General features: G+C 44.3%; 1 protein-coding gene across 4 annotated transcripts in view; it reads left to right on the forward strand.

Moving 5' to 3' along the window:
• Positions 1–917: 917 nt before the first annotated feature.
• LOC139103299 (platelet endothelial cell adhesion molecule) overlaps positions 918–13,421 on the forward strand; it is a 153,062-nt gene continuing 140,558 nt past the window's right edge. The window contains exons 1-4 of one of the 4 annotated variants that reach the window (XM_070657822.1): positions 918–1,624; positions 1,800–2,340; positions 2,421–2,638; positions 7,347–8,331. In XM_070657822.1, the coding sequence (XP_070513923.1) occupies positions 8,277–8,331 (55 nt within the window). In that variant the 5' untranslated portion in view covers positions 918–1,624; positions 1,800–2,340; positions 2,421–2,638; positions 7,347–8,276. Of the gene's footprint in view, positions 1,625–1,740; positions 2,341–2,420; positions 2,639–7,346; positions 8,332–13,421 lie in introns of those variants that run through there. The other 3 variants (XM_070657840.1, XM_070657849.1, XM_070657831.1) reach the window with 3 other exon arrangements.

Here is a 13,421-nt window from a genome sequence, read left to right on the forward strand (position 1 = left end):
AAAATAAATAAATAAAAAAATAACGCGCGTTTTGTATTAATATTTTTTTCTACAAATGTGGATAATATGCATGAATATGTATGTATTCATTATCGTGTTAATCAATTGCGAAAATAATTAAAAATTTTACTTTATTTTTATTAAAACGGGTTGAAGTTGCACTTCGGTAGGAGTAAGTTTGCGAAAGAGTAAAGAAAGCTTTTCAGAAACAGTCCAGTGGCGGAAAAACTAATCAACGTGCAACAGGAATCTCATGAATATCGAAACAGGAGTTAACTGGATTGACCTTATTCGGTATTATAGGTTAGATTGCATAGATTTTATTCGCTACGGCTCAGAATTATCTTTGCTAATGTTACAAAATTCTATCTTACACCAGGTTCTAATAAATAAAAAATGTTTGATTGTTAATTTATAATTGTTATTAAAAAAGTATTTTTAGCAGATTTTTATCATACTACATATTGGAGAGCGCGCGTTATTTTCTTTTGCTTCTTTTATATTAAAGAAAAATCTGACAGAAATTGTAACAACAATTGTATGACAACATAACCACCGCTTAAAAATTTGTGATACGTACTCACCTTTAGTACTCTTGCGTTCTTCTCCTTATCGCTTTTCTGTACTTCGAAAAATGACTCCAGGCCACGTCGCGGGCGACACGCATGGAACTCTCGGTTTGAAATGCGTCGTGTTCGGCATTTTCGGTCCGTTTTACTCGCCGCGTTTGACATTCCCGACCCGTTTTACTGTGTCCGAGCTCGCGAGCTTTCAGTGTCTGCTATTTTGTCGTGAGACTTTGACAACGACAATTGCACCTCGCTCATCTTCTCGCGAAGCGGTGTTCCTTGCATACGGATTCTGGTGATTCCTAAACGAACAAATCTTCCAGCGAGAGATGTTTCCTGTGTCCGGGCCGAATCTCAAATGATGTACAAGTCGCGGAATGCACCTGCTTATTACGAATCCGTGAAGGCAATCGCGGACTAATTACAGCTCGAGTTCATTACTGACAAACGCAAGCTGTGCAGTGCGAATGGCGCAGAGCGACAACGCATGCGCGGCTGTTCGTGAACAGGCCGCACATCCATCTCCGTTTCAGTACCCTACCAACCGGTGACCGAGCAGGATTAGAGTAAGATGTATCGTGTCGTGTCGGTAGTGTTAGAATTATCTATATTCCGTGCCGTTCGCGTAACCGCGAAGTGACCGAATCAGATCTATGGTGATCAAGCTTCAAGCAAGCTAATTGACAATTAACTCAAATATTCCGGGCAACGTTTGTATCGATCGCAAAATTCTTTTGAATAACGAATTACTGCTGCATACCGGGCAAGTGTCGCGTAGCGGCTGGCAGCTTAAGTGGCGCAGCGTATGCACAGTGGGAGCGCCGCAGCACGAACAGCGCATGTGCGGCGGTCCGTCGTGAAGAGGCCGCACATCCATCTCCGTTTCAGTACCCTACCAACCGGTGACCGAGCAGGATTAGAGTAAGACGTGTCGTGTCGTATCGGTAGTGTTAGTAAAATCTGACGAACGACGACGCATCCCCGGCTTAAATTACAATCTGGAGGCTTCATTCTATTTACGGAGAGCACCTGGGATCTACTTTTTCCTCCCTAATGTAAGTTATGTCTTCATATATACGTAAATTATCTGTACTTTTCCGTGACGTTCGCGTAACCGCGGAGTGATCGAATCAGATTTACGTCGATCAAGCAAGGTAATCGATAATTAACTTGAGTACTTCCGATAACGTTTGTGTCAACTGCGGAATATAACGTGTTATTCTTGCGTAGCCGGCAAGTGTCGCATGATGGCGGCGGGACGGGGAGGGACCGGCGTACGTAACGCGCGCGCGGTGTGGCGTCGTCGTGGACTACGTACATGAAGCCAAGGCCAGTCGAAGCCGAAGCCGAAGATGGTCGACTAGACAGCTGTTGGGATCGGAGAAGTGCGTTTCGTGACGCAGTGGTGACCTACTTTCGACGTTTTCTCCATCTTTCTCAAGCCTCTTCCGGCGAGCGAGCGAGCGCACACAACACAAGGTCGAGATGGACTGTATGTAACGACAATAATACGCGCGTTTGATCATACAGAGACGTATCCCGGGGTGTTTTGATTTATCCGACGAATGCTTCGCACGCGGAGAGGACTTATTTGCTAACAATAAAAGAGAATTGACCACGTAGTTGGCGCCGTTCATGCTCTACGATAACTGCACAGCAATCTCGGCGGCGTATGGAACTCGCATGCTTTGCAAGATCATTGTCTCGCGTAAGATGGCCAACAACACAGTCTCAGTACGCGCTGAATGTTTTTCACGCGAAAAAAATATACGTATGCATTTTTATAGTATACTATTATGTTTATAATCTAGCTTATAATAATTAAACCAAGTAAAACTTTTTTTGTTTTAGGAAGACATCCATGGAAGTGAAGCGTTCTCATCGTCGTTAATTAGTGAACGAACCGCAGCTGGATCGTCGGGTTTTTTTCGGTGCCTCATAGCTGTCGCGCGAATGTAATTTTTTCGGGTGTCGCGAATGTCTCGTACATCGAAAGAGGATCTCGACCAACATCTGAGAGGAGGAGGAGGCTTCGGAAAGGCATTGTGCATCGTTGAAGCAACCCCAAGGTAAACAATTTTTTTTTTTTGCACATAATTACGAGTTTTAATGGTTCGATCATATTATCCGTTAAAGAAATCGGGCGTTTTAACGCGCGTTATAACGGCTATTAACATATTACCGCGCTTATTAATGATAAGAGCCCGGGGAGAGAGAAACGGCGCGGTAGGCGACGGACTGTAAAAGCGTGACGAAACAATTTTCGGAATGAGACGCGGGACAATAAATCGCCGCTGCGGCGTGCAGTGGAAGACTATGGCGAGAAAACGGTCTCCCGAGCATTTGTTATTCTGGCGTCGTGCGCGCAGTATGTCTATAAAGCTGCGTACATCGGGCTTGAAACGCCACTTTCAAAACTGTTGTCGTCACGACTTCCGCCTCCGTAGCGTTAGAAATTTGCACGCGTACGTCCCGACGCTTTCGATGTCTCTCCTTTTTGCTCGGAGACTCGGGGAGTTTTCAAGTAATCGTTAAACGGCGCTGAAGAATCGCCCGTTGCACTTTTTCTAGATATGATGTACGACGTGATAAGAAATTCTCTATGTTCGATAAATCACCCTTAGGGATCGAACTAGAAATATTTTATTACAGCGAATGTTTTGAGGAGAAAACCGTTCACTATGTCAGGACAATAAATTTTTTTTTTCTCTATTATTTTTCCATCCCATCACGTATAAATCTTTATTACATTTATTAATTATCTATTCATTTTCAAATTACTTTTATCTTATAATATTTTGCATTATATGTAATTAATATATTTGCATGTGTGTGCCTAGATTAATTTTAAAATAAATTTCTGCCACTGTGGACATTTTTTTTATCCAATGTACACATTAAAAAAAATTGTTTTTTAAAAGTAGATACTTGTAATTAACTGGGAAGGAAAAATCAGGAATGCTCGCAATTCTGTCTGCTAAATCAGTTTTACATTCGTTGGTTATGCTAACATTCCTGGAGCAAAATATAAAAATAATACGTTCGTTTTATCCTTTTTTTTTTTTTTTATCTCCCCGCGGGTGAGGCTGTGCACGAAGACGTATGACGAACGCACGTCCAATATTTACTCTCGCAAAACATATCGTTTAAACCGCATATTTTTAATTCAACCGAGAAATTCCCAAGTAAACTTCACAAACAGCATTTTTTCGTCGGCGCATACCGCGTTTATCAATTCTCCATAAACAGCAAAGTTTCTCGCCGATTCCCTCGTGGCATTCGGCAAAGTTTGGCGAAAGATCTAGCCGCGACCGCGATACAATCTCTTTCGCGTCGCGCCGTTCGGGCTGCGGGGTAGGTAAAACAAAACGCCAACTGAAAGCCAGGCGTTCGTAAAATACATTGTGCGAAAAAGGGCGAACGGAGAAAGGATGAGGGGGAAAAACAAAAGCGGCTTCGATGGCCGCAGAAGAGTGCGTGGCGTGTCATCCAATATTTCTGGCGGGACGATGTGCGTTGCAGTTTTTTTGCATATCCTCCGTTCTCCATTCCCGATATCTCTCGGCGCGAAACGGCGCGGGCAAAGCGCATAACTTTCATCCTCCAGTTTCGTAGGTAACGCATGCATTTTGGTCCTGGGAACTACAACGAGGACATATAAAGGTCCGAGACGCTTTCAGAGACGGTTTTAAAAAGAGTCAACGCGATATTCGGTTATTTAATAATTTTTTTTCTTTTTGTGGAAAAACTAATAGAAACATGTATTTTTTTTTTTATAATAATGCATTAATAATTTTTAATCGAAATGTTTGCCGGCAACTATCTCTCTTTGAATAATGGAAGTATGTGAATAATCACAAACAGTTGGTGTTCGATAAAAAATATAAAATATAATATCGAATAAAAATGGAGTTTTAATTGTACAGATATAAATGGACAGTAGAACGGGCTCGAGTATTGGTAGCTTCTTTTACCCTGTTTTTTTTTCTCGTGTCCGAGTTAGCGCCGTGTCTGGCCGCGCGTTGGTACCCAGTCCTGCGCTTCGTATGTGTGCACGCCCCCGAGGTAAAGAACGATATATAGAAAGAAGAAATAACTCCGCGCGATAATTCAGGGGTCTCAACCCTCCCGCCTAGCGCCTCGGTGCTTCCTGTCCTCGTGAGAGTAATGCCGGCGGGCCCGGGCACGACCGAAAAAAGCGTCCTGTTTTCTCCCTTGCCTTTCGCTTCTTCCTTTTCTCCTGGCTCTTCGCGCTATCCCATTAAAGTGCGATCTTGCGAATTTCGAGGAAGCTCGGCTCGGTGCGGATTTCGGCCGGTCGCATCGCGTCGCGCTGTCGCGAGCCCGTCATCATGAATGAGGATGGAGGGCTGTTTTATACGATCGTAAGGAGGGTGGCGAATACGAATAAACGACGCGGTAACGAATGATGTCTTGACGATATTTCCACCGTCTTTTCCCGCTTTTCCTTCCTCCTCCCTTTGCGACCCCTCGAATCGTCTTCCCTTTGCGAGCGCGCACCCTTCCTTTGCGAGCGTTTCCGGGGTCAAGATTCACGACGAGGGAGTCGAGACCCGGGGTAGGCGAGAAAAGAAAAGCGACAAAGGAGTGGGCTGCGCAGCGAGCAAGAGCCGGCGCGCACGGGAGGGAAAGATAAATTGCGGGCGTAGATGTACCGCCATAAAGAGCGTGCTGACCGGTCCATGACCGTCCGCGGTGACTCCATGTTTAAGCAGCAAATCGTGCATCGGGGATTCATGAATGCGCGGCGCCAAGTGCCTTTTGATATCCACATCAGAGCGGAGACGAACGGGATTCCTATCCTATCGCGTAGAAACTGAACTCGTATGGAAACACGGGTCGCGCTTCGACACGCTTTTGCAACCGCGCCGGCGTTTTTACGCGACTTTTACGTTTCGACGTATAGATAAGGGAATATTACCCCTCTTCCTTAACTTTTATGCCGTTACTCTCAAATCCTTGGCGATCGACGCCACAGCAGTCGTCTCTAAGCAATCCAAGAACTTTCCGCGATATCCGTATAGTTGCTGCGGAAATTCGCGCACGCGTAAATCCGAACAGAATTATCCGCTCTAATCTAAAGCCTTACACGGCGAACTTGAGAATCCCATCGCGCGCAAGACATCCGGCGAAAGTTTGACTGCGTCTAAGAATAGTCGCGCCCCAATTAATCTCCAAGTACATTTTAGACGTTCGCACTTCATTAAACGTGTAATCGCTCGATTAATGAGATGTACGAGATACCGCGGCGTGAATTGCGGTTAAGTTTCGCCGGGGTAATAGAGCTGTTAATCCTGAAAGTGGTGTAAGTCGAGGTTTCGAAGGCGCGATAAATCAAGATACACCGTTATTGATGATATACTTATTTTAATGAAATTCCCAAAATTTGTCTGCCGCGTTAAAAATGAATGATTCAATTTCGTCGCGCATTCATATTTCATTGTCGTATAATTTTGGAAACCTTCAGAAATTTAATCATCTCTCGTGAAACATTTATTAAACAATTACCAAGACCAAAATTATATACATATATATAGGTATATTTTTTTACACAAACGAAGAGTAATTTACCATACGCACATGAATCTGTTGTTGTAATATTACGTGTTAGAATTTCGTCAAAATTAACGTGAGTTTTAATATCGTTCCTCGGAGTAATACATTCGATTGATTAAAAAATAAAAGATAAAGCTTGTACGATTTAATTCGTACTATTGTGTGTTAAAATATCTGCTCATTTCTAACTAAAATTGGCAAAGTAGCACAAAGGGAAATATTGGGATTCAATAGTACGCCGCCTGTGTACACGTCAGCAGTAGTTTATTCACTTTATCGTACCTATTAGTAATGTTTTATTCACGTGGGAATTATCTTTTTTATTCGTAAATGTGAAGAAATTGTGATAATCTAAGATTTTAATTCAACTGTATTGCAAGTAAGTATTTAAATGTAACAAATGAATCATGCGTCCGTTTATGAATCTCAGCACCCGATGGATTTGTTACGACGCACGTTGCAAGGGATCTTTAATGGAATCGGTAAAATTAGGTCAACGGGATCTATGATCTATGACTTCTGGTATGGGCGCATTATGTCGATCCGTTTCGCATCCTGGGAATATTGGGCAGCAACATCATGCAACCCAGTGTTTTCGAAATGAGGCCCTGCGAGCGATCAGCATACGTCATTACGCACGTTCGTGACGCCTGCAGGCAACGCAATCCGCGGTACGAGGATCAATTCCGGGAAGCGGGAAATAAACGTAGACGACATATGCGCTTTCGCGACATATCTCGCGATGCCTCGACGTATGACGGCGGATACAGAATAAATCGCATGTTTCACAATCGGCAGAGAGCCCAAGTTCGTTTGAGCATTTTTTTTAACGTTTTCGCTATGACCAACTTAAACGTGGGGCCGTTTTTACGAGCGTCTCTGTTTCATTATCTTTGCCGAGGCAATCGAAGCTCGCTCCTTATCGTTGTAATTCAACGTGATACTTTAACGTGAAATAATACCGGAGATTACGCGGTAAAGAAGGAACTTGGCGTCAACGGACTTCGATACGCGTCGGTAAGAAGATCTTGCGATCGTGCACATCCCGAGCTGACGACAGGTCTAATATCGTAACGAGACGTGATTATTCGACCAAAAAGTAACTTTCGGTAGATAGACAAATTGAATCTTGAAGCCTGTCGAAGCCGCATTCATCGCGCGCGAGGGTGTAGAACTAAATAGCATGTATGTGTGTTGCAGTTCGGCCTCTCAGACGAGTACGTCCGCGACGGGCCGTTCGCAAAGCGGGCGTTAGAAGGAAAGACAAGAAAGACTCATGTGAAGGATACAAGAACGAGGAACAGAACGAAGGGCCGATAGACCAAGGTGGCGGGATGAGAGAGCGGTAAAAGCAGCGTAGGGGGATGAGAGAGAGCGGTGGAAGCAATGCGACCGTGGTGGTGGCAGTGGTGCCACGATGGGGGAAAAGTCCGAGTGGAGGCGCGAAGTTGGTGGGAGAGATAGGACGGTCGGCGCATGTGCGACTCGAAACGGAACGGCTTCGCACGGCGACGCTCAGTCTCGTCCGTCGCAATCCAGTGTAGATATACGTGCAATTACCCTGTCAACAGTGCTTAAAATCCGGCGTACGTGGACGTCGCTTCTTTGGCACGCGTGGTGATCGATAACTCTCGTTCGACAGGCCGCCGTCGATCGTCCGGACACGTCGCGCTATCGCCCGTGGGCGAGGGGGGAAGGCGAAAAAAAAAGAGTCGCGCACCACGAAAAAAGCGCCGAGGGAAAGTTTTCGGGACGCGCGTGGCGTGCGCGAAGGTATCAAATTGTCGTTTGAATTCGACCGCTCTCACGGCCGCGGAGGAGCGGAGGTAGGACGTATTCGCCGTGGTCGTACGACGGTGAATTTACTTGTCGGTCCGCGAGTGAAAAACATCGTGAACATTGTCGTAGTGCCCGATCCGCCATTACTCGACTGTCGCGGTTCGCCCCGAGCGAGTGATCGCGAGCCGGCGTTCAGGTGGAAACGGACACCGCGCGAGCAGATGCGGTGCCGGGCAGTTTCGCGTAGTTTCGCTAGCTGACTACCGTGAGTGTCCTGTGAGTCGTCCTGTGAGCCGTGGATCTTTGGGCGTCGGTTTTTGGATCGCCGAGTGACTGTTACGCGCCGCCGAGATGAAGGCTTGCCACCTGTGGCTAGGAGCGGCCGTCGCTCTCTTGGTGATAATGGGTAAGTGAGCTACGTGTTATTGAAAGAAAATCCATTTCGGTTGCGTAACTTCTGTCTGCGAGACGAGCAGATCTGTAGCCGCGAGTGAGTGTGTGCGGGTGTGCTGACGCGAAACCACGCCACGAATAGCCACGCTGTCGCTTTTGTTGACTTAACAAACGGACGTAATTTTTTCCGACCGTGGCAGTCAGAGCGAAGCCGCGATCCTCGATAGAAATCGCGATAAGATATTTCTGGACAGCCTCATGAAGTTAGCCCCCCAATAATGGAAAAAAAATGTTTTCTTTATATCATTCGATTGCACTTCGTTTGCACATGTAAGCACACATCGATTTTTTGTTTGCACATTTAAAGAAAAAAAATTAACAATAAAATAAATTTGGGGGGGCTATCTTCACACTAGCCCCCCAACATTGAAAAATTACCTTTTTAAAATTTATTTTGATAGGTTTTCGTTTGCACATTACAAAACACACCGAGTTTTCGTTTGCACATCTCTAGAAAACTTATTAAAAAGAAAATTTAAATTTAAAAAATTAGAAAATTTTTTTAAATTTTTTTAGAAGTGTGCAAACAAAAACTCGGTGTGTTTTGTAATGTGCAAACGAAAACCTATCAAAATAAATTTTAAAAAGGTAATTTTTCAATGTTGGGGGGCTAGTGTGAAGATAGCCCCCCCAAATTTATTTTATTGTTAATTTTTTTTCTTTAAATGTGCAAACAAAAAATCGATGTGTGCTTACATGTGCAAACGAAGTGCAATCGAATGATATAAAGAAAACATTTTTTTTCCATTATTGGGGGGCTAACTTCATGAGGCTCATAAACAATGGGTAACGTACGAATGTACCGCGAGCAAATTAACCGCAACTATCGGTATAACCGGAAAACAGTCATGCAAATCAAGTAACGATTTATCTTGCATTTTCTCGTATAAACATATTCCGAATAATACGCGACCGGGATATTCAAATATTGGAATGTGAAAGCATCGATTCAGGCAAAATGATCGGGGAGGGTGCGTAGTGCAAAATCGCAGCTCCGCGCGTCGCATGATTGAACTGGCGATCTTGATAAGACCCCCAACACTGAATTAAACACGCTGCCAGTAATTCATTGTAAATTCGCCGACTGCAAAAACGTAAACGGGAAACGTGAATGTAGAGAAGGCGGGCATTTCGCCGTCCCTTTGCCTGGACCGTAATCTGCGGCGGCATGGCCGTTTGGCGAACGAGCCTTAATTAGTGCCGCCATTGCGTAGGCGCACTTGAAAAATACATACACACTCTCATTTCTCTTTTTTTGTCTCTCCCTCTTTTTGCCGTTTCCGTCTTCTGAACGTGATATCACAACGCCCGCGAACACATGTCATTTTTCCAGCGTATTAACGCGCATACGTGGACCACTGTTCATCGTAAAACGGGGTGAACGAGTCAGCAAGCGTCTGCGATGACCAGCTGAAACGATACCGCGGTGAGCGATCGGCCCTTGTCTACAAGCTATTAATGAGAACGTCACGATGCCAGTTATTAACCAGTAATATATAGGCAGCTCGATAACGCGCTCGGAAATCGCTATGAAAAATCACGCGGGCGCCGCCAAAGAGACGCCACTCGCCGGAAGTCGCTCGATCAACGCGGCGACGCGGCAAGAAGGGCGAGCTCGAGCCATGCACCATAACCGTATTGTGAATCCGTTCGGAATGCGCACGATGTACGGGGCTTTGTAGTTTCTTGAATTTCGGTTTACTCAGGTGAACGTAATATACACAAGGAAGATAGAAACGCTCTCGGCTACACGTCGCTTCATTCTTGTACTCGCTGGCGCGCGATTCTCGTTACAGCCGTGACAACCGAGCACGAGACGATTGCTCGATGTGTGCCATCCACCCAAACATGAAACGAAAATCTCAATTCGATTTCACTCGGCCCTGCGTCACCGAAAGTCGCTCGCCTTGCCCTGTAGAGCTCCAAAAGGAGTCCTTGCACCGACTCGCGGAAAAGCTTTCAAACCTGTTGGACATTATTATCTATGCCACGTACACGGGGAGTTTTGCTCGAAGAGCACGACGCAAAATCGGCGAGGCGTTATGCACGTAGCTGCACGCTGCTGTATCAAAGATTCTTTTTACGTGCGATTACAAGCGGGATATATAATTTCTGTTCAGGTGAATGATGGTCGTATTATATGAATCGATATTAAACACGCATTCGTATTACTCGTACAAATAATATGGTTTTCTTGCGAGGAAAGACAGCGTCGCGTCCGGGAAACGAGTGAGAATAGGACGGATACATTTTCACAACGAGATAACTATTCATCATACGAGAAAGGGAATATTATTATTAGATTGGCAAAAGAAATTGAGTCATTGTGCAGAGTACGCGGAGTGACGAGACTTTGATCGATGAGTAATATTACGATTCACAAAAGACGGATTCCGCGATCATAAATTATAACTCGTTTCTTCGAGCGGGTTTTTTTTTCCCCTCTCCCAGCAGTCGGGAATGCGCGTGCTATTCGCGTGCTATCAGAGAAAAAAAGGGCGAATTAAGAAGAATTACGAAGCGCGAAGAATGTACTAATCTTCCTGATTCGGTACAATACTGATAATGTTTGCTCGAACACCCGACGAAACGAGATAATCAACGGAGTTTACCTCGACAATGCGATCGACATTAAAATATCTTTGTTTGAAACTTACGGCATATTAAAATACTACCAGGAAATATTTTGGCAGTGAGTAAGCTATCGTACACTAAGATTCAGTCAATGTTCCGCACACTCGCATTACCCTCTTAAACAAACACTTGGTTATTACTAGATAGGTGCCCCGTTTCCATAATGTACCCCGGAGCGATGCAGTAGGGTATCTGTCAGGAGTTATGCATATGACGGAAAACTAGCCCATATTACAGACTGCAGACATGAGTTGTAGCAATATACATGCAACAATTTACACCAGATGTTGATAGAGACAGGAAGAAACGACGGTCAAAACAAGTCCGCGCTATACTCACCGCTCTATATCGCGCGAACCGAATTAAAATCAATTACGATAACAATAGCTTATTAATTATGGGATCATTTAATGATTGATGATACTTTTACCAACTATGGCGAGCACTTTGGCAGTATTGAGCTCATTAATAATCCAGTTTTAAGTTAAATGAGCAATTACGTTTTGTAATATATCGTTTCCAATATTATATATTTATTGTAATTAGTATCGAGATGTATGTATTATTTTTTAAATAATTTTTTAATCGTCTAAAACGCAAGAATTATATTTAGCTTTGTATTACGTACAAAATATCATTGTGGAATAACGAAGAAAAACATTTTTATTTTTAATTCACAATTATTCGTGTAAAGTTTAAGTATTTAAGCAGTATCGTTATATTTATTATAATAATGCGTAATGTTTTAATATATCATTGCATCGCGATACATTGCTAATTAATATAGAAAAAAAAAGTTTTTTAAATTGACTGTCATCATAAAAGCATTTTGCCATCGGAAACGTAAAAAGTACGAACTTGGAACTCACAGAAATTTCGTATTACCTTTTAATGCTTTTATGATTCCGCGTTGCGATACGAACAAGAGGGTAGGAAGGACGGAAACGAATCCCATCGCTGTACTCAAGTCTGCGATTACAATTCCGGGGAGAAACGGAAAGCGGAACGAGAGAAAGAAAGAGAGAGAGAGAAACGAGGTTCTCCTCCTCCGGTCTTTGCGAGTTCGTTTCACCGGCATGCCCGCTTTTAAACTACTGCGAAACTATTGTGTTTTCTTATGATCGGACCGACGCTAGATGCAGTCGCCTCGGCGCTCTCACTTGCCTTCCTTCTGCATTATCGGGGGTAACTTTTGCACGTACACGACGACGCGGCCTTGCGTATATGTGAGTTAGTTGGTCGGATCCAACCCCCAAAACGCAAGGCGGGAGACGGAACTCGCCCAGCGAGGCGGAGGTAGGTCCTTGGCATCATTGGGATGCGAGCGTTTCTCTTCGTCGGCCCCGGGCATTTTTCACCGTTTTTCCTACCACCGACCTCCGCCGTTTGTCCTCTTAATTGAGTTTTTTTCGTTCGCATCAAGACGCCGGGCCGCGCATCGCGCTGCAACGTGCAGAAATCGAGCGTCGGACACGACGTGGCGGAACGCGGCGGCGGCGGGCGCGCCACGAAGAAAAGAGCCCGGCAGTAAATTATCGCGCTCCTAATCTCAAGTATATTCCGCTGTACCGGCTTATCCAGCCGAGTGATGTAACGTTCTTCAGCTTCGCCGGTTAACAAACGGCCCGCCCTGTATAAGGTGCACCCTGTTGTTGCGCGAGTGTGTCTACGTGCGAGGCGCCATCGTGAACATTTGGACATTTTTATCGGTGCGCCATATATATTGCAACTAGCACTCGGAATTTCTCGCTGCACTTCCGATTTCGCGGAAAAACCTGCATTGTTTCCTTTTTACTTTATTCTCTTCTGCTGCTGCAAGTACTCGACTGTGTTCGAATTTTCTCGCCAAATCAATAGCAACTTCTACATAGTTAAATGGAAATTGACCCTAACGTTAAACGTTAAAAAACGTGTTAATAAAAAAAATAAATTTATAATTCTTTACATTTCAATAACAATAATGTTAATAATCAATTTGAAGTATTTTTCTTAATATTTAAATGTTTAATAAAAAGTGATAGGAGCAACACTTGCTCGTTATTATTTTTTAACTACTCTCATCTCACGTTGCAATCTAGCTTACTGATCAACTCGATCGAGGCAATTTTCATTTTCACATCGCTCGTTTAGATCGACATTGATGCAGCCACTCTTTCGTAGAATCGTAGATTCTCGCGAGGTCCTCGAAGCAGCGTTACTCTGATATCGGCAGAATGCTCGCAAAAATCCTCGTAAACGGTAGATACATCACCGAACTAGACAGCTGTTTTTCTTCGAGTCTCGCTGGAAAGAGCAGCTGTCTGACAAAAAGCTTGAAAGTTTCGCGATTAGACGCTCGAGCTGAGCGAGGAACCGAAAGTCCGGGCCGGCCGATATAATAAGTTTGATTAAGTATCGGCAATTGGAAGT

This window comes from Cardiocondyla obscurior, linkage group LG01 (genome assembly GCF_019399895.1).
Source record: "Cardiocondyla obscurior isolate alpha-2009 linkage group LG01, Cobs3.1, whole genome shotgun sequence".
NCBI lineage: Eukaryota > Metazoa > Arthropoda > Insecta > Hymenoptera > Formicidae > Cardiocondyla > Cardiocondyla obscurior.